At 34.6% G+C, this 22,481-nt stretch overlaps 1 protein-coding gene across 1 annotated transcript; it reads left to right on the plus strand.

Moving 5' to 3' along the window:
* The first annotated feature begins 14,729 nt into the window (after window positions 1–14,729).
* On the plus strand, window positions 14,730–15,950 carry LOC133697317 (uncharacterized). The gene is made up of 2 exons (XM_062119792.1): window positions 14,730–14,902; window positions 15,662–15,950. Exons 1-2 carry the CDS (start codon window positions 14,730–14,732, stop codon window positions 15,948–15,950), a joined length of 462 nt encoding a protein of 153 aa, XP_061975776.1.
* The last annotated feature ends 6,531 nt before the right edge of the window (window positions 15,951–22,481 follow it).

A 22,481-nucleotide genomic window follows, 5' to 3' on the forward strand; every position in this document is an offset into this window, starting at 1 on the left:
GTGGCTAGAGGAGAAAACAGTCAGCGAAGAAAACTGTTCAGAAGTGTATTTTCCCATAAAGTTTCCTCCTACGATATCTCTCAAACGGGGATTGATATAGAAAATCCCTCCAGTGAAAATGTACACGACATAGAGGAGAACAACATATCCAATTATCGTTCTGATCCAACGGTGGAAGGTGGAGTTATAGTTGTCGGATGTTCTGTCATCAATATGTCTTCTCTCTAGCCTCTCTCTTAACTCTCTCTTACTCTTGCAAGTCACTCCAAGAGAGAAAATAGAATGATATTTATAATTCTATCATCTTATTAATTGCACATTTATCCCCACCATTTTTTATCATTTGTACATAAACTCTTAACCTTCTGTTATTTGAATATTGACCTCTCTTAGTCATTCGTATTCATTTTGTCCTCACAAATATTTTTCTTTTCAACAATTTAGTACTATATTTATAACAACCTGGCTTTTCAAGCCCAAAACAACAGTAAATTTTATTTTTTTTGTACTTGACACACATCGTGTTGGTAATCGACGAACCTGTTCCCTCACATCATCAAGATACAATCCATACATCAACAACAATCAACATTTCACTTAAAAGTGAATCTTACATAAACATATAATATTATGTTTGCATGATTAGAAGTTCACATTAAAAATATACATGCATAGACATGAGTTTGTATTCTTTCCTACAAATAGTCATCACAAATTTAAACAAAAATGATCTAATAATAGTTATACATTCAATACATTGATTCATACAAAATACATCATGATTTAGAATGCAACTACATGATTCCTTGCAAAAGTAGGTTCCCGTGTTTTGGATTTTCTAGGCACCTTGTTGGTGTAATGTTCCTGTTGCAGTACAAAATATTTACAATAATACAATTACTTAATAATAACAATGATAAGAAATGGTATGGCAGTTTAATGAAGCATTAACATTATCTCATGTTTGAAGCGTAACATTTATAGTTCATTTATGTTTCTGGTATAAACAACTTGTAATACATATAAAAGCACCAATTCTTGCAATCAACCATAATCTTAAATCTGGCCATCCTTTTAAGGCATCATTTATCGAGGTTAACTGTTCACTCACCCCAGCCATCCACTTCGAATGCCATCAGCCAAAGCTAATCAACCATTTGTCTCGGTTGTCCATTCGGATGCCATCAGTCGACACTAATCATTCATTTATCCCGGTCATCCAGTCGAATGCCATTAGCCAAAGCTAATCAACTGTTTGTCCTGATCATCCCTTTAGATGTCATTAGCCGAAGTTAATCAATCGTTTATCTCGTTCATCCATTCGGATGCCATTAGTTGAAGCTAATCAATCGTTTGTCCCGGTCATCCTTTCATAAGCCATTAGGCGAAGCTAATCAACTGTTTGTCCTGGTCATCCCTTTGAATGCCATTAGCCGAAGCTAACCATTCATTTGTCCCGGTCATCCATTCAAATGCTATTAGCCGAAGTTAATCATTCATTTGTCCTGATCATCCATTCGGATGCCATTAGTCGAAGTTAATCAACCGTTTGTCTCGGTCATCCCTTCAGATGCCATTAGCCGAAGCTAATCAATTGTTTGTCCCGGTCATCCATTCGGATGCCATTAGTCAAAGTTAATCAATCGTTGGCATCCCTTCGGATGCCATTAGCCAAAGTTAACCATCCTTTCAGATGCCATTAGGTAAAGCTAATCAACTGTTTGTCCCGGTCATCCCTTTGGATGCCATTAGCTGAAGCTAACCATTCATTTGTCCCGGTCATCCATTCGGATGCCATTAGCCGAAGCTAATCAATCGTTTGTCTCAGTCATCCATTCAAATGCCATTAGCCGAAGGTAATCAACCATTTGTCAACATTTAAGCATTTGGCAATCTGATATCTGAATTAACACAATACAATAACATTCATGATAAAGTATTTCATTATTCAACATTATTAAAAAGGAAGGTGAAAGTCACCTATCTGCAGTAAAAGCTCTACTCGTGCTCCTATGTTGCTGCTGTTGCACCACACCGGTGGTCCCTCCTACAGTCAGGCTCATCTCATAAATTTTTCTCATTCAAGGATATGTTTTATAATAATCATATCAATAGCTAATAGATCTTTCTTTCAATCATTTCTTTCTTTATATTTTATGTTTTTCTCATTACACCCATTAATGTTGTCATCCTTTATCCAACCACAGTTATCATTCCTTTCTTTATATTTGAATTGTTATTGTCTAGACATTGGATTGTTATTGTCCAACTGTTATTGTCTTGATATCAAATTGTTACTGTCCAACCTCTCCTCAGACTTTTAACTATATCTAGAGTTATAGAACTCCATTTCAAACAAGATTGGTCTCATTGGAAGGCTAAGACATGAGGCTACAAGTTCTCTAAGAAAAAAGAACCCAGATCGGCCTCTAAGACATTTAAAATTGCTCATCAACAAACATGGAACTGTTACTGTCCAACCGTTACTGTCTTGATATCGAACTGTTACTGTCCGACCTCTCCTTATATTTTTAACTATATCTAGAGTTATAGAACTCCATTTTAAGCGAGATTCATCTCGTTGGAAAGCTAAAACATGAGGCTACAAGTTCTCTGAAGGAAAGAGAACCCAGTTCGACCTCTAAGAAGTCAAAATTGCACATCAACAAATATTGGACTATTACTGTCCAACTATTATTGTCTTAATATCGAACTGTTACTGTCTGACCTCTCCTCAGATTTTTAACTATATCTAGAGTTATAGAACTCCATTTTAAGCGAGATTGGTCTCATTGGAAACCTAAGACATGAGGCTACAAGTTCTCTGAGAAAAGAGAACTCATTTCGACCTCTAAGACAGTCAAAATTGCTTATCAACAAACATTGGACTGTTACGGTCCAACTATTACTGTCTTGATATCGAACTGTTATTGTCCAACCTCTCCTTAGATTTTTAACTATATCTAGAGTTATAGAACTCCATTTTAAGTGAGATTGGTCTCGTTGGAAAGCTAAGACACGACAAGTTCTCTGATGAAAGAAAACTCAGTTCGGCCTTTAAGATAGTCAAAATTGCTCATCAACAAACATTGGAATGTTATTGTCCAACTGTTACTGTCTTGATATCGAACTCTTATTGTCTGACCTCTCCTCAGATTTTTAAATATATCTAGAGCTATAGAACTCCATTTCAAGCGAGATTGGTATCGTTGGAAGGTTAAGACATGAGGCTACAAGTTTTCTTAAGGAAAGAGAACCTAGTTCTGCCTATAAGACAGTCAAAATTTCTCATCAACTGATCACTCCTACTGCCTTATAGAGTCAGTCATGACCCAATCTCGGTTGATGACCCATAACTAGGGTTCTACAGCTCCAATTTAAACAAGACCAACTTCTTTAGTTAGCTAACATCCAAGACTACAACTACTATGAAGAAACGTGATCCTACTCGAATTCTCTCTAAAATTCAGGAGATGAATTTGTCCAGGTTCATCAACCTTTCCATTTACACATAACATTCACAATTTAACTTTTTCTCTTCTATCTCAACCCCTAGCCATATCACATACCGTTTAAGAGTGTCAAAAATATGTTTTAAAGAGCTAATTTATCTTATTTATTTCAATCTTCCCTCTTTGATGCATAATTGACCGAAAGCATGGCTTTCAGGAACCAAGAGTTCCTTCACTCTTTTCATGATAATTTCATTAAATTCACACAAAACCAATTTTGACAACAGTTTCAATCAACCATAAATAACAAACGAATAAAATTCCAAGCAATCCATACGATCAAGTTATAATGCATTATTATGAGTATAACATATCCAAATATCAACTTCATCTAATGGTGAAATTTTCAGAAATATGGGTTTAACCGAACTGACCTCAAACTTGCAGACCTACTGTGCGAGAAACACAACTTCTATACCGAGGTTTTTTTTTTATCTCCACCGTTCAGAATCTAGACAGCATCAGGAAGAACAACATATCCAAATTATAGCCTGATCCGAAGGTGACTGAAGGAGAAAACAGTCGACGACGAAGACTGTCCGGAAGTTTATTTTCCTAGAAATTTTCCTCCTGCAATATCTCTCAAATGGAGACTGATATAGAAGATCCCTCCAGTGACACTGTACATGACATGAAGGATAACAACATATCTAAATATTGTTTTGATCCAATGGTGGAAGGTGGAGTTATAGCTGTCGAATTTTCTGCCATCAATATGTCTTCTCTCCAGCCTTTCTCTCTACTCTCTCTTACTCTTGCAAGTCACTCCAAGAGAAAAATAGAATGATATTTATAGTGCTATCATCTTATTAATTGCACATTTATCCCTACTCCTTTTTATCATTTGTACATAAACTTCTAACCTTTTGTTATTTGAATATTGACCTCTCTTGGTCTTACGTATTCATTTTGTCCCCATAACTGTTTTTTTTTTCAACAATTTAGTACTATATTCACTTTTCATTTCATTAATTTTACTATTCTTATCTTGATTTAGGTTTCTTTAATTTAATTTAACCCATTTTACTATTGGTTAAATTTCTCATATTTTAATAACCCATAAAAATTATAACCGGGGGTTTACAATATTCACTTTTCATTTCATTAATTTCACTATTTTTATCTTGATTTAGGTTTTTTTAATTTAATTTAACACATTTTACTATTGGTTAAATTTCTCATATTTTAATAACCTAGAAAAATTATAACAAGGGGTTTACACTACCATTATTGGAAGAGTTTGATGATATTCAAGCATATAGATGTGGTCAATAGTTCTTGTCAATCCACTTCACCAGCTATGTCATAGATGCATAATAGGGCCAAACAAGTTAGGGTTGTTTGTTGCTTTTAAATGTAGAATAATATAAATATTTGTGTTTTGACTTATCACATTTTATTTATTGTTATAACAATACATATTAGCAATTTTTTATTTGTTTGTATGTTTTTTTATATAGATATGGTTCTAAAAGTGCATGCATTTTGGGTTTTCTCGAGTTAGAGGCAAGAAGATGATAGATCAAACTTTTGGGATACTACCCTATTAGGTGTGAGGTAATAAAAGTTCTCAAATAGCTTTTCATTAACGACTAAATTCTAATTAGATAATAGTTGTGATAACTTTATAATTTGTAATGTCAAGTGGCATGGGACTCAAAAATTTAAGGAAAATCCAACTTTTATCCAAGCATTTTATTGTAATGAGTTGGATGCATATAGGAGCCTCATCAGGTGTGAGTTGAGAAAATTGTTTCCTCCATCTTTTATTATATTATAACTATTATTGTCACACCCGGACATCGCAGAGACCAAGTAAAAATTATTAATCTATCTCGATTTGGAAAAAAATATATATCTGGCATCTTGTTCTTTTAGGGGAAAAGGTCTTGTTCAAGGAGTCGCCACCTAGTATTATAGTCACTAAGAACTCTAAATTGGTCAACATAGATTCTATGGTATGGGACTGGTTACATGAAAGGAAAGATATTATCACCCCTTAAGCATCCTACCTGAGGCAAGCTGCATTGATGGTTTTGTCTTAAATTGTTAAAGCTTTGCTTGTGTTCCGTTCTTATAGTCATCCTATAATATTCCCGACTCTGGCGTCAGTGAATATTCACCTATGAATATTTCCAATGAATATTCACCTATGAATATTTGCAACTCTGACGTTGGTAAATATTGCGCAACCCACAAAGTACGGTATTCCTAAATCTGACGCCAGTGAATAAATCAGCAAAAATTAATATTACAAGAAAAAAAACTATTTTTGTTTATATATATATATATATATATATATGCCAAAAAAACAAAGCATTGTTGCATGCATGCTTGAGTAATTCACGCATACATGTAACAATAACAAACTAATTAATCTAGCAAAATAGAAAGAAGGAGTTCTCACCTGGCGTGGCTGTGGCTGGAAAGGAAGGTGAGGGACGCGTGGATAAACAGTGACCGGTGCATTAAATTTCACATGTACAGTAATGAAGTGAGTTATGTTATGCATGCACAGAGATGAGAAGAGCTTACCTAGCGCAAAGACGAGGCGATGATGAAGAACTCTCGCTGTTAAATGGAGTTTACAGGGTGCTGCTATTGCGAAGGAGAGCTTCTAAATGTTGCTTCAATGGAGGCTGGGAGAGTGTCCGGTTGCTGTGCTACTGCTGCTCACCGTGTTGTCGCTATCATCCATAGCTGAAATAGGGGATCACGATGGGGCTACTAGTTGGAGCTGTTGTCACGGGGGGAGAAGAGAGATGGAGCAGCATCGGTCGAGATATGGGAAGCTGGTCACAGTGGAGAGGAACTTCTCATAACTGGGCTGAGGGTGTGCCATTTGCCAGGGTGCAGTGCTGCAATGGAGTGGTCATGCTGCCTAAGCCAAAGATGAGGGAGGTGCATACTCCCAGTGGTTGAGGCTTCAGTTGGCAGGGAGGGAAGGAAGTGAGGCTGAAGATGGTGGTGAAGAGAAAACAAAGAAACGGGGCTGAGGGGGAGGGTCTAGTTCTGGAGAGAGAGACCAGAGGGTGGTCTTTTAAAAGTAGGGGTGAGGGAGCGATTCTTGTAAGAAGGCAATGCTTATTTATTTATTTATTTTGTAGGGTTTCTAGTGATGGCCTTCTCCTAGGGTTTTCTCCACCACCTTTTTTATATCCTGAGATCTGTATTTATAGCGCTAGAGTCTCTTCGCGTGTGAAAACCAAGTTTTAATCAAACTCATTCTCTTCTTTGAAGTTTAAATTTGATTAAAAATCAAATTTGAAAGCGGATAACTATCATTATCTTGAAGATATGGATTATCTTGAAGATATGGATTATCTTGAAGATAAAGATAGAATAACAAAAGCACATTGTAGTCCTTAATTTTCACGCAAGTTGACAAATTACACTTTTCATCGAAATAAATTTCTGATCTTTTAATTTTACATTTTAAACCCTGTAAAAATCAAATTAAAAGCTAATGAGTCAAAATTGAGTTACAACAATTATCATTAAATTTTTTAAATTAAGGTATCTTGATTTGATGTTTTAAAGGGCTGAATGGATACCTTACTTTGCGAATGAGCTCTTAACTACTCCTCTAATTTACATAATAGGCAAGGACAATGGACATCACTGGTCCCTTAATCTTTTTCGAGATGGTGTAGTTGTAATATTTTGAATTGTAGCAAGACATTTCACATAACATTGAGCTACATGTGATAAGTCATTGCAATAAAAATGACAATAATTAGGTGTTAACACATCAACATTTTATCTCAGAGTGGCATGTAACAGAGGCAAAAATCTTTACAAATGTGCATCTCGTGATTTTAGTATTCTCTAGATAGATTGGTATATGGACATAACATATCGATTTATCACACCAACATATAACTATATTCTTATATGCATATGCATGGAGTACGAGCCCATACATCGCGGCTTAATAGATCAGTAAGCAAAATTGTTAAAAACACATTTTTGACACAGCACGGAAAATACAAAATAAACTCGAATAGTAAAAATGGATCGTAAAATTGTAAGGAATTTTTTTCATACATAGTTCAAGCATCTTAAAATAAATGTTTCAAATAAAAATTCATACATAGTTTAAGCATTTTAAAATACATGGTTCAAATAAATATTCATACATAATTAAAGTAACTTTTCATTAACTAACAATTAACAAACTTAGAACAAACAATTATGCATTTAGATATTAAACATCTCATCTGAGCTATCTCAATGAATTAAGCAGTAAATTATCAAAGAAGAACCAGAACGCAAGATATGATTCCAAAAAATAAAAATACAAAAGTCAGTTGAGGGCACACTTCATCAAAATATCTCAGGTTTAGAAGTAACATAAAATTAACAAATCAACTATACTACAAACTCATGATACGTACTTAGGAATTGCATATCACAAGGCAGAGAAATTCTTTATTTTCAAGAAGGTAAAACAAATTCAAAGGGAATAGAGATCATGCTCGTATATCACAAAGCACATAAATGTTTAGCCTACCAAAACAAATGAAAGAGCAACCTTATGTTAGGCACAACTAAGAAGGGAGATTTATTTATTATTTTAGTTGGTCTGAGGTGGCATAATTAAGAGCAAACTAGCTAACTTTTACTAGAGAATTAAGCATTGAATCACATATAGGCAACGAATGAAAAGAACAAAAATTGAATAAAGAAAATAAAAGTCACCATTCAACACCGATAATGAAATTTACAATCAAGGAAAGAAAATGGCAATAGTAAGTTCACTGCTACAACAAAGCATAGAGATAGAGCTTGTGCGTTACAGAGAATGGCAGTGGTAAGGAATCAGAGAAGAGAAGGAACTACCAACTACCAAAAAGAAAAGGGCCCATTTGAGTAAAAACAAAAACAAAATACAAGAAGTTAGCTCACCTTGAATGAAGAGGAGAGGAGAGAAGGCAAAGGGGTTGATGAGCTCAAAATCTCAGTGGGAGAGATAGGCTTTGCTCCATGAGGTCTCTAAGCAGCAAGAGGAAGAGGAAGTCGTGAGACGTGAGGGATTAGATTTAGGGATTTAGAATTTTAGAGATTTAGAATTTTGACAACAGTTTCAATCAATCATAAATAACAAATGAATAATATTCCAAACAATCCATACGGTCAAGTTATAATACATTATTATGAGTATAGCATATCCAAATATCAACTTCATCAAATGGTGAAATTTTCAGAATTATGGGTTTAACCAAACTGACCTCAAACTTACAGACCTACTATGAGAGAAGCCCAACTTCTATACCGAGTGTTTGTTTCTGATCTCTACCGTTCAAAATCTAGACAGCATCAGGAAAAACAACATATCCAAATTATAGCTTGATCCAACGGTAGCTGGAGGAGAAAAAACAGTCAGCGAAGAAGACTGTCAAGAAGTGTATTTATATAATATTTGATGCTCTAAATTCATTTTTGGGAATGGAAGCAAGGTTGTTAAAAACGCATTTTTGACACGGCACGGAAAATACAAAATAAACTCGGATTATAAAAACGGATCATAAAATCATAAGAAATTTTAAAATATATTAAAAAAATAAAAAATTCATGCTTCAAATAAAAAATCATACAAAGTTCGGCAATCTTGTTACTTATTTCTAGAGCAATTACTTTATAGGCAGTATATATATGCAATTCACTCATTGAATAATTGAAGATGCATGCACTTACTCAAAGTTAAATCGCATCAAGAAAACTGAAAATAATAAATTCTACTATGGTTTGGAAGAAAACCAAGTTGCATATAAAGTAGAGATAGGTGAACAGAGGAAAATCAATGAATCAAACGAACTATCAATTTTCATGGATATGCATTAAATCCAAAATTCTAGAAACTAGAACTAGTAAAACAAAACATCTCAAAACTTTTCAAGGATCAGATTCAGACTTTAATTCCCAATGTAAGCTGATATTAGATAGATGAGAGCTATAAGACACATCGGTGACTTGATTAATGTGAACACAACAGCTAGACTATGGAAAAAGCATAAAAACAAACGCAGGACAAAATCCTATTGTATACAAGTCTCAACATACATCCAAAAAGTTTTCATAAATGGGACAACTCGCTCTCAAACCAGGATAAACCCAACTTAGTAGAAGAATTGCGAGGAATTGGCATTATCATTCATCAAATGCTCTTAGACAGAAAGGTAATGAAAAAGGACACAAAACAGGACACATACCAACACCTAGTGTGTATTTCTTACATTCTATGTCTAGCAGAAGCTTTCCTCCTTTTTCTGAGAAAGATGCATAATACAAGAGAATATACTTACTTAGGTTAAGCAGTTTCTGTTATTAACCTTTCCAGTTGATCTAACCTTTTTACCTTTATAATACCAAAGAGAACTTGGAAACTGAAAAATGCACAAAGGATGGATGTTGCAGTGGCTGGTGCCTAGGAAAGATGACACATTTAAACAAATGAAGTGGCAGACAAGCCAACTATAATTGTAGACATGCTAAAATGCCATAAATGCATGAGTTCACTGATTTAATTTTTTTTGTTATGCATGTAAATTCAGTATTTTCTAAATGCAGAAACAACATTAATGGTGAAAATATTAAAGATAACGATCTTGTTCAAGCTTCTTGACAAAAAATCACAAACAAGGTAAATTACTCATTCACAATTTATACAAGTTCTCCACATGATTGGAAACATGTTTCATGTCTTGAAGCAACTAATGCAAAATTTTAACAGAAGCATAGTTCAAATATGTCAAACCATGAATAGTGCATTCAGTGATAAATGAGGAAATATTTACATTGCGTTCAATGAAACCTAAATGAAAGATAAAAAAGAATACGATGAGCATGATTTCCCCAAAGTCATAAGATAAATTAACTCACACTCCCTAGTCCCTACTGTCTTATGAACAGCTGCAACACGCTGGAATGCCCTCTCAGCCTCCAGAGTTCGAACTCAAAGCTTCAAATCACCTTGCTCGTGCAATGTAGGGTTGATTGCTAAGTAACAACTAACAAGTATGGATGTGGCTGCAGGTGAGTGGAGAGTGTTGCGATGTCGTGTTCGCACAAATTAGTTACCCTAGCTTAAAACACACAAGATAGTATAGAGCAAGTAAGGGGTCGATCCCACGAGGAAGTTTCAAGTCAGATTTTTATGTTGTACGTTATGTAATTGGTGGGTTTTGATTTGTGATTATCTAAACTATGGCAGCAATTAAACTAGCAAACAAAATCAATTAAAACCGAAACTTATCAAGAAAACAAATCTTGGTCGCAAGCACACATCCTCCTACGGAAAGTAGAACCAATCCTTGAAACGAAAATTGCAGTTTACGTTCTTAAATTTTATCTTTTCTTAATGTTGATTAATTAACGGATCCGCTGTATAACTAATCCTAACCAACAAACAATCAAAGTGTCCGCACTAATGATTCAATTTAATGGTAGCTTTAAGAACTAGATAATTTCATCAAGATTAACATACAAGTTATCCGCAGCTTGTGTCACTTTGTTCAAATGTTCTCCATAAATTCAATAACGTAGTTCCGCCACAGTTATCAAGCTTAGTTGCTTCACAAGTTCATATATCACAACTCCGGTTTTGATATTAAACTTAGCAATAGATTGTTCACAACAATAACTTAGAGTCCGCTCTAGCAATTATCAACAACAATCATAGGAAATATGCATAGGAAAACAATCATACTCATTCATAACATAAACTAAAAATAGAAGGAAGAATAAATCTCACGGTTCTTGAAATCCGAAGGTTTTTGCGTCCTTGCAACCAAGAAAAGAGCTTAGCCTTGCATAACTATTGAATAACTACTTCTAAAGATTGAAGAGAGCATGATTTTTGGGTTTGTAGAGGAGAGAATTTATGTTTATTCTCTGCTGGCTGCTGTCTCCTTTTGCTCTCCCTCTTTTCTGCCGGCTGCTGCCCCTTCTCTCTTTCTTTTTATATGCTAAGAAACCCTAGTCTCTATTTTACAAAATAGTCCTTCATTAAGTTGGCAGTTTACATTTAAGTACTTCAATAACTATTTTTCCTAAAAAGGAGAAATAGCCTTGCATGAAATCTTCAAGCTCTGACTTAGAGGAGCTAAATTGCTAATATAAAAACTTGGATGTCGCTTTAAATGCTTCGAAATGTAATTTGGACTCGTTTCTTCACGAAACCTGTTTGCTGACAGAATTTAGTTGTCATCTTTTAAAACTCATATCTCCCTCATATGACATCTTTTTTGGCTGAAATTTGGATAGTGGATAGGTCTTTGAATTAAGAATCCTAAAAAATTTAGTTTGCATCAATTGGACTTCTGTAGCTCCAGATATTAAATTTTGAATGGCCAAAGGTCAACACTGGCAGAATGCGAGATTTGAATTTGCAGGATGTTATTTCCATGATCTTTCTCTTTTTATTTTTATTGCATTACATTTTCAGAAAGGTATGGATATTAGCTTTTTATTGCCACTGGAATCACTTCATTTCGATCTCTAGAACTCACGCTCTGCACAAAACATCGACTGAACATCAAATCTGCCAATTACCTCCAATTTACTCCTTTTTGCATCTTTCATCCAAAAGTGCCTTCAAAACATAAAACAAGGAATATCAAGGCATTTTATATATAAAACATGGACAAAACATTAGGTAGATGTGAGTGAAACTATCGAATAATACGGTTACATCAGAGAGTGGAGAGTGAAATCGATTTCTTAATCTGCTGCGATTTGGGAAAAGGGGAAGGGGAAAGGGAAAGGGGGAAAGGGGAAGGGTGAAGTGTCGGGCAAGGAGTGGGGAATGGAAAGGGGAGTGCTGACTCAGCAGTCAACAGGGAGTGGGTAATGGAAATGGCGTGAAATCGTGAAATCGGTCCAATTTCAGCGATTTTAACGAGTTGGACCGATTTTACACGAGTTTGACCGGGTTTGACCGATTTTACTGGTTTTCAAGTTTTTAACCCGATTTAACATGTTTTTAAGTTTTGACTCGTAAAATCATATGATTTTACGAGTCAAAACGTGTTTTTAATAACCTTGAATGGAAGTCTCAACCTTTTCATTTCATTTTTAATCGTTGTTGTTGATTGTTTGAATACTTGTATGTTGACTATATTTCCATTAAATTATTAGTCAAATTCTAAGCATGTTATAACTCATTATGTTTGCTTCTAAATATTCATCGAACTATGAATGGAAGGTCCTGAAAATATGGATAAAGCAGCATGGACTAAAGAAATGTTGCATGTCTTTTGTGACCTTTGCATCAAGGCTATCGACATGGGAATGAAACCAAATACTCATTTCGACAAAGCTAGTTGAAAATATTTATTGGCATCCTTCAAAGAACAAACTGGTCATGCATTCACCAAGGCACAACTGAAGAACAAATGGGATGGCTGTAAAAAGGATTGGAGGATATGGAAGAAGCTCATTTTTGAAACTAGTGTGGGCTAGACTACTGAATTAGGAACAATTTCTGCTAGTGATGAGTGGTGAAAATCAAAAATTCAGGTTATTTGTCATGATCCTTAATCTTTAATTTGTTTAAATCTTAGTTCAGTTATTAATAAATTAGGCAAAGTTGCATGAAATAATTTTATTTGTTTTATGTAGGAAATAAGAGGAGCAAAAAAGTTTAGGCACTCCGGTATCGAACCGTCGTTGTGTATGAAGTACGACAGAATGTTCGCAAACATTGTTACTACCGGCATTTATGCATAGGCACCATCGTCTGGAGTCTTACCTGATCATAATGTCAGTGTTAATGGCAATCAACATGCCAATGTTGAACATCCCGATTTGGAAGAAGGAAGCGGTGATTTGGAAGAGCATGGAATTCCAAATTTTATCGATGATGTTTGCAACATGATTAAAAGGGTTAATATGTCTACCAGTAGCAATAGCCGCAGTAATGGAAAGAGGAAAGAAAGAGAACGTTTTGAGGTTCAAGCTGGGGAAAAAAAAGAATTCTGGAATTGGGTTTCAACTACTGTCACGGTAGGATCAAATGGTTGACAGCATGTCAAACAATAGTGATTCAACATCTATTAGTAAAGATCAAGAAGGGTTTCGTATTCCTAAGGTTATGACCGAGCTTCACTCAATTGAAGGAGTTCATATCGGTGATGATTTTCATGGGTTTACTACTAAGTTTTTAGGTTTGAGAACGAATAGAAAAATATGGTCAACTATGGGTAATCTTGAAAACAAGATGAAATGGTTACAGAGAATGTATACACGGCGTAAAGCACCATAGATCGTGAGGTATATAGTGATCCCAAATGCTTGTTTCATATATTTGTTGGTAATATTATTATTTAAATTGTTATTTAACATGTTTTTAAATTTCTTGTCATTTATATAAATATGCAGATTAATAAAGTTGTAAATTTCTCAAGATGATATGGAGTAATAAATTAATTTATATTGGTTCGAAACCCTCTATAAATTAAACAATTGACATTATAAGGAGACGACGTCTGCAATCAGTTAGGTTATGAAGCATTAATATTTATTATGTTCATGTTATGGATTGTATTTTAATGTAGTTAAAAGTTGGAGTGTTATTTGATAATTGCTGAATATTATTAATTGCGATATGAGATAATACGATTTACTATTAATGACATCAGTTGATGATGTGGACAATGCTTTTAGTTTTTACATAATAAATATGTTGGTTGATGATGCAAATCAAAGGTATTGTTTCATTTGACAGAACAAATTTCACTTAAAATTCCACTACTCTGGAAATCTAATTATAAGAAATTGTGTCCTTTCAATAACAAAGCAAAATGTAAATTAGATAGAAAAGGGATTAACGGGAAGGAAAAGGAAAGAATATCCAAAAGGTTAAACATATTAAACAAACTGATCAATCATACATCACAGGATGTAACAACAAGTCACATGCAAACTGGTGTAAATTGCACGATTGGTTCACATGCAAACTGGTGTAAATTGCAGGGTTGAGAAACACTTTTTACATGTTGAAAAAAAACATTATAGCAATACATTTCACATGGTACATTGCAATAGAACTTTTCACATGGGTTAAAGCCTTGCAGAAGAAAAAATATATGGGGAATGATCAACTTAACGTCAAAAGTTGATGGCAATTTACACAAGAAAAAACAAGTAAAAAAACATAGAGAAGAGACAAACCAAAAGGGTGGGCAAAAAACAAGTTAAAAAAAAGAAGGAGATCGCATGACAGAGAATTGCCCAAACCAGAGGAAAAACAGCGAAACAGAGAGGCAAATGCAGGCAAAAAACAAGGGCACCACCGCCTACCTTCCTCGTCGCTGCCACAAGAACCGCCCGAACCAGAACGGTGGAAACAAGATGAAGGAAAAACTAGAATTTGATCTGGAAAACAAAGAGTAAGGTTACGCGACCAAACAGAAACGTAAGAGAAAGGAACAACAAAGGCAAGCACAGGCAAAAAATAAGGGCACCACCGCATAGCTTCCTCGTCACCGCCACAAGAACCGCCCGAACCAGAAAGGTGGAAACAAGATGAAGGACAAACTAGAATTTGATCTGAAAAACAGAGAGTAAGGTTGCACGACCAAACCAAAACGTAAGAGAGAGGAACAATAGAGGCAAGCACAGGCAACAAACAAGGGCACCACCGCATAGTTTCCTCGTAACTGCCACAAGAACTACCTTGCATCACTGTCCTCAACAGCAGCACCACCATAAGAGGGGAGAAAATCGCCCGAAATAGAAATACAAAGTAGCAGAGACAAGGAGAAAAAGGAAGAGCAGAAATAGTGAATAGATAAGAAGGATCGTCGTCCATCGGCCAAGCAGCTCCCTCTGTTCACCATCGGCCTCCGCCATTGCGACCGCCAGCTAGACATCATCGTCGCGCAGGGTAGCTTGCTCTTCCCCTTCTTCTTCTTCTTCTGTAGAATTTGCAGTCGGTCTCCACTATTAACGTGAACAGTGGAGACCGGCTGCAAATTCTGCAACGACGGACCAGGTCCGGAATAAACCGATATGTTTTGGATCGGGTCCGACCTAGTAAACAAAAACGAATCAAAAAAAATTATCGTAAAAGATACTATCCAAAAAATACTTTCCAACAAAAATTGAAAAACTATTGTTTAACAATATTCATTTGTTTATCTATTTAGCATTATACATATGGATGATGTGCATTTTAATGCAATATTCAATGAAGATTTGGATGATGATCATGAAAACATAATGGAGCGTGTTGTTGATCACATTAACTATCGTGGTGATTATAACAGCGGTGGCTCAAGCGGGGATGCTGATGATGGGACAAATGATGACGATGACGACAAAGATGACGATGATGATAGTGATGAGGATGATGAATCATTTTGGAGGCAAGAATTTGATATGAAAATGTTAGTTGTGTGCACAGCTGGGGCAAAACACTACCAGAAATTCGCTTAATACCAATGGAATACTTATATCAGTAATTTGTCGTCATAATTACCAACAACATATTTTCCATCTGTAATTCCTTCGGTATATACCGGTGGACTACTTCAGTCAGTATATACCAATGGAATTACAGACGGAATATTCAGAATTAAAAAAAAAAGGCGGTTCGTTAACGTGGAAGTTTTTGCGGGTGATTTTACCGACAAAATCACCAAGGGATTCAAACCGGCAACTCCATACAGTGACATGACCAATTCACTATTTGAATTGCCAATGGAATCACTAAAGGATTCAAACCGGAATCTCCGTACAGTGACGTGACCGATTCATCGTCAGAATGGCCAACGAAATCACCGACAGAAGTAGTCCGTCGGTGATTCCATCGGCAAAAGTTAATATATGACCACTCTGTCGACCCTCTCCTCCCCTATTTCTCCTTCTTCTTCCCCCATCCCAACTCTCCCCTACTACAAACAACCAGCCCCCCCCTCCAAAAAAAAATCTCCCTCTTCTCAACACAAGTCATATTTCTTAAGTTTTGTGGTCACAGCATCTGTGTTCGATGGATTTTATCAGTTTTTGTAAGTAATTCTATCTTTTTAAATTTTAACATTTAAATGTCAATTTTATTGTTTTTTTAGTATATGTATTTTATTAGTATATGTACATGTTTTATTGTTATTTCTCATACAAATATGAATGTATAATTTTGTACTTGTTATGGTTTGTTTTAGATTTTGTAAAATTGTATTTGTATAATTTTGTACTTGTTGATGTTGACGCAGAGGAGTTGAATGTTGTTGTGAGCTCTAGTGAACAAGCAAATGTCGATGAAGATGATGATATCCATATTGAAGATTGCGATGAAGGTGATAATGAAGAAGAAAAAGAAAATTCTAACTAACTATCAGAATGAAGCCATGTGTAAAACATTTTTTTCATGTAATATATATTATGGATGATATATTTTGTAACACCAAATATTTATTTTATAAGTTTGTATTGTTTAAGCACTGTTGTTATTGTTTTGTGCGATGGACAGTTTATCATTTAAGTGTTTACGGGAAGGTAAATAGGCAATACAAACATCATCTTTCTTGCACACTGCACTATCGTCGACGTCCATACTGATGGATTCCAGTCTGTCGGCATTTCACAGTAGTGATTTTATCCCTGACGACATTACAGACGGATTCAAGTCCGTCGGCATTTCACAGTAGCGATTTTATCACCGATGACTTTGTGGACGGATTCCAGTCTGTGGTATTTCAGAGTAGCCATTTGATCACCAATGACTGTGCGGAGGGATTCCAGTCCATCAGCATTTCATATTAGTGTCACTGGAAATGCCACAACACCGATGATTTTACGGACAGATTCCAGTCCATCGGTATGTTGTCGGCAGGTCAAAATTACCGATAAAATCATTGACGGCCGGTGCAAATTCCAAAGGGCAGGGCATTAAATGCATCTTTGACCGCATGTAGTTGCCGACAGAATTACTGACGGACTGCAAAAAATATGGAGGGTAATTAAAAATGATGGTGCAAAATTCAAAAGTTACCGATGGATTTTCAAAACATCACCGATGGAATAATTTAAAATAATATTTTTATTAATTTCCGTCGGTAAAACTGCATTATAAATCCCAGCTACCGCTCCTTCATTTTATTTTTTCATCTGCTCCGTTATTCCCCTTTCATTTTTTATTTTTTTCCTCTCATTTCCTTTAAGACTTTTGTTTGTTTTGCTTGTAATCTCTACTTGAATCTTCGTCAAATTAAAAGGTATGTGTTTCCTCTACTTCATTTTACTTTAAGGATTTTTTTTCTTTGTTTTAGATATTGTTATTTTTGTTATGTTTTTTGTTTTGATGTATTTTTATAATGTAGATAAAGTCTTGAAATAAACACATTATTAAAGTAAGCATATTTCATTCCTAAAGTCTATAGTTTTTTTTAAAAAAAAATTATTGAATATATTTTATTGTTTGTATTGCCATAATAATTGAATAATTTGTTGAATTGTAATTGTTAATGTTGAATTTACCTTATAATTAGTAATTGAATATGTTGGAATAATTAGTAATTTTACTCTATTATTGCATGATTTGTGTTTAATTATTTTCATTAATTTTAATTGTTAGTCTCGAGTTTTTTTTAAAAATTTATTGAATATATTTTATTGTTTGTATTTCCATAATAATTGAATAATTTGTAGAATTTTAATTGTTATTGTTGAATTTACCTTGTAATTAGTATGGATGTTATTTGTATAGATGTTATGTTATATACAAGATTAATATAGATGGGGTCAATTGGTTGTGGCTATTATCAATATTTGCAGGTTTGAAAAGTTTGGGTAGTCTCCAGTATAGGGGAGGTGCTGCCGAAATTTTTTTAACATTCAAATTTAATTATATAATTATTCGTATAAAATTATGTAGATGCGTAGAACGAAATCCACAGCTCGTCGCTCACGTATGGTCGCAGCTAGTTCTTCTAACAGCGAGGATGACATATCCTTAGGTGCTTGTCAAGAAGAGGCACATGCGCCGTCAACCGATACTGCCTCTTCCAGCGCGGTTTCACAGCGCAGAGGCGGCGTGCTTTCGCAGTGGAATCAATTCACCCGCAAGTATGAGGCACAGTGGAAGGATGACCTTTCAATGTAAGTTTGTTAAGGTTTTAGTTTTTTAAAAAAAAATTATAACATAATTTATGAATAACTAATCAATATTTCATTAATTTAATTTATTTTCAGGTTCACAAACATTGAGGTCGCCCGAGTAATATCATCTGCGTTTAAATCATCAATGGAGATTCCAATATTTCAATGGAGACAAGTATCCAGACATCCTGAATGGATACCTCAAATCGATGCATGGTTTGACATATTTGAGGTTGGTGTTAATTTCTAATTTCCAACTTATTTCTAATAAATTATTAATATAATTGTAAATAAATTATTATTTTTATTTAAAATTAATTATTTATACACAGGACGAATTCGATTGGGACAGTGCGCATGACACTGTTGTGAGGAGGGTATAAAATTGTGTAGATGTGTAGAACAAAATCCACAGCTCGTCGCTCACGTATGGTCGCAGTTAGTTCTTCTAGTAGCAAGGATGACATATCCTTAGGTGCCTGTCAAAAAGAGGCACCTGCGCCGTCAACCGATACTGCCTCTTCCAGCGCGGTTTCACAGCGCAGAGGCGGCGTGCCTTCGCTGCGGAATCAATTCACCTGCAAGTACGAGGCACAGTGGAAGGATAACCTTTCAATGTAAGTTTGTTAAGGTTTTAGTTTTTTTAAAAAAAAATTATAACATAATTTATGAACAACTAATCAATATTTCATTAATTTAATTTATTTTCAGGTTCACAAATATTGAGGCCGCCCGAGTAATATCATCTGCGTTTAAATCATCGATGGAGATTCCATTATTTCAATGGAGACAAGTATCCAGACATCCTGAATGGATACCTCAAATCGATGCATGGTTTGACAGATTTGAGGTTGGTGTTAATTTTTAATTTCCAACTTATTTCTAATAAATTATTAATATAATTGTAAATAAATTATTATTTTTATTTAAAATTAATTATTTATACACAGGACAAATTCGATTGGGACAGTGCGCATGACACTGCTATGAGGAGGGTGTGGAAAAATCACTCGACAACTAGGTAACATCAAAAACAATACAAGATTTTTTGGCCGTATAACAACCAGCCTCCTCCTCCTATCGGCGACTTATGAACAACACACGGCTCATCTCACTGAGAAATACGAGCAACTCTCGGCGAATTATGAACAACTTCACCAAATGGTCATGAACATGGCATCACAGAGTGGTGATACATGTACGCCTTGTTTTTGGCCGTTTAACAGCCAGCCTCCTCCTCCTCCTCTGCTATTATGTTAATTTAATATTTTTTTGAAACACATTCAATTTGTAATGAATATTATTTAACTTTATTTTTTTTGTTTTTGATGTTTAATAAAAAATTTATTTGCATAATTGGTTTTTTTATTATTAATTTATATTATTTTATATTATTTATTCTTAAAAAAAAATATTTAAAAATAATCACCGAGGGATTTACAGACGGACTGTATCCGTCGGCATTTGACAGAGAGCGGGAAATGCCAATATCACCAATGAATTTACAGACGGAGAGTTTCCGTCAGCATTTCACAGTAGCTTTCACAATCACTGATGAATTTACAGACGGATAAGTATTGTCGACATTTCACCACTCACCGACAAATTTACAGAGGGATATAGTCCGTCGGCATTTAACCAGGAGCTGAAAAATATTTACTGGATATGCCACTATCACCGACAGAATACATCCATTGGTATATTTCAAGCGGGAATTTTTATTTTTTTGGCGCGCAATTTCCATCTATAAAACCATCGGTAATTATTTTTTTTTACCGACCGACTGAGCGATGGAATTAGGTATTACCGATGAAAGGAAAGCCGACGGACATTTTCCGTCGGTAATCTCGTCGATAAAAAAATTACCGACGAACTTTGAATCACAGACCGACAGAATATTTCCATCAGTAAAACTGTGAAATCTTGTAGTGAAACATGTATTATATTAATTATATGCATAAAGAACCGTGCATAGTTTCGTACAACACAGGCATTTGTTGGTTAACCGAAGTTTTACGAGGACATTGGAAACGATGTGTGAACATGTTTAGAATGGACACATCAACTTTGTTGAGCCTGTGCAGTGATTTAGAAACAAAGTATAGGTTAAAACCTTCAAGAAGGATGAATGTGATTGAAAAAGTGGCTATATTTCTATATACAAAAGCACTCAGAGCATCAAATAGGGAAGTTCAAGAGCGATTTCAATATTCAGGTGAAACTGTAAGTAGATGCATTAAAGTCTTAGCAGTAATATGTTTGTTCGTAGTAGATGTCATAAAACCAGAGGACCGGAATTTTACAAGCACTCCACAAGAAATTGCAATGAATCTAAGATATGTCTTATTTCAAGGTAAGACAAATGTTTGTTAATGTTGGCAATGTGAAATTTTGATAATTTTTTGCATGTTAGTAATTAATGAGTATATAGTATCAATCGTTTTCATGTAGAATTGTATTGGTGCAATTGATGGAACACATATGCAAGCTTGCATATCAACTGAAAATCAAATTCCATTTATCAAAAGAAAAGGTGTACCGACTCAAAACATAATGGTTGCTCGTAGTTTTGATATGCAGTTCACGTTTGTATGGACATGATGGGAAGGCAGTGCCCACGATACACGTATTTTTCTTGAGGTTATTGACAATAAAAATATAAAATTTCTTAAACCACCAGAAGGTAGTTATACAATAGAACTTGTTATATAATTATAAGTATAATAATTATGAAATTCTTATTAATCCTTTGACAAATGTAAATGTTGTTTGTAATTACAGGTAAGCATTATCTTGTTGATTTTGGATATCCCAATGAGTATGGATATTTAAGTCTAATATAAAGGTCAGAGATATCACTTCCAAGAATTTAGACATCGTGGACAACCAAGAAATCGACAAGTTTTTAATCATGCACACTCATCACTACATAATGTGATAGAACGTTCTTTTGGAGTATGGAAACAAAGGTGGAAGATTTTACAAAACATGTCTGCTTATCAATACAAAACGCAAATTGAAATTGTAGTGGCATCAATGGCACTACATAATTACATTAGAAGTAGATCGCATGATGACGTTACATTTGCAGAATTTGATCGCAATCCTAATTTTGTTCCTGATGACATTTTACCCGATGTTGTTGCACGCTTAAGAAGCTAAGGAAACTGTAGTCAAGGCAGGATGGTTTTCGCACATGATGGAATTTTAAATAGTTTAATGAAAGAATAAAAAATATTTTATATAAAGTATTATTTATTTCATGATGTTAATAGCAGTAGTTAAATTTACAATATTTCAATGAAAAACCATCAATATTAATATATATTTATTTTAATTATTTTATAACCTCAATTTGATAAATTTGCTCGTTTGGGATTATGATAGCAGTGGCAGATCAAAGTGCTTTTCACTTAGAGATCTATCTTCTGAGATTTTATTGTTTAAAATTATGTTTGACATCAGAACACAAAAACAATTTAAAAACATGTAAAGAAATTATTTTTAGGAAAAAAAAGAAAAAGAAAATTTTCAAAAAAATTTGGAACGCAGTGCAAAACAGTTACCAAACACACAAAACTGTTTTTCGTTCAATCTCAATTTCAATCACAGTTTTAACCAAACAGCCACAAAACCAACCTCAACTAAAAGTGCATTTTATCAAACAACTTTTTTCAAACCATAAAAGCTACCACAATATCAAACACACTAACTGTATTTCAAATTTAATTTTTTAATGGCTCCCGCGGTATAAATTACAATTTGATTTGTTACCAAACAACTTACTGCATTTCACCACAAACGCAAAAACTTGTGAAAAACAAACAACTCTTCTTAATTTTAGCATGTAGTGCGACTGTATATTTAGAA

The sequence above is a fragment of the Populus nigra genome, chromosome 6 (assembly GCF_951802175.1).
Source record: "Populus nigra chromosome 6, ddPopNigr1.1, whole genome shotgun sequence".
NCBI lineage: Eukaryota > Viridiplantae > Streptophyta > Magnoliopsida > Malpighiales > Salicaceae > Populus > Populus nigra.

Coding starts and splice junctions, on each gene's coding strand:
- LOC133697317 (XM_062119792.1), top strand. CDS start 14,730: ATGACAGAGAATTGCCCAAACCAGAGGAAAAACAGCGAAACAGAGAGG. Junction 14,903..15,661: donor TTTGATCTGGAAAACAAAGA/GTAAGGTTACGC, acceptor TTATCTATTTAG/CATTATACATATGGATGATG.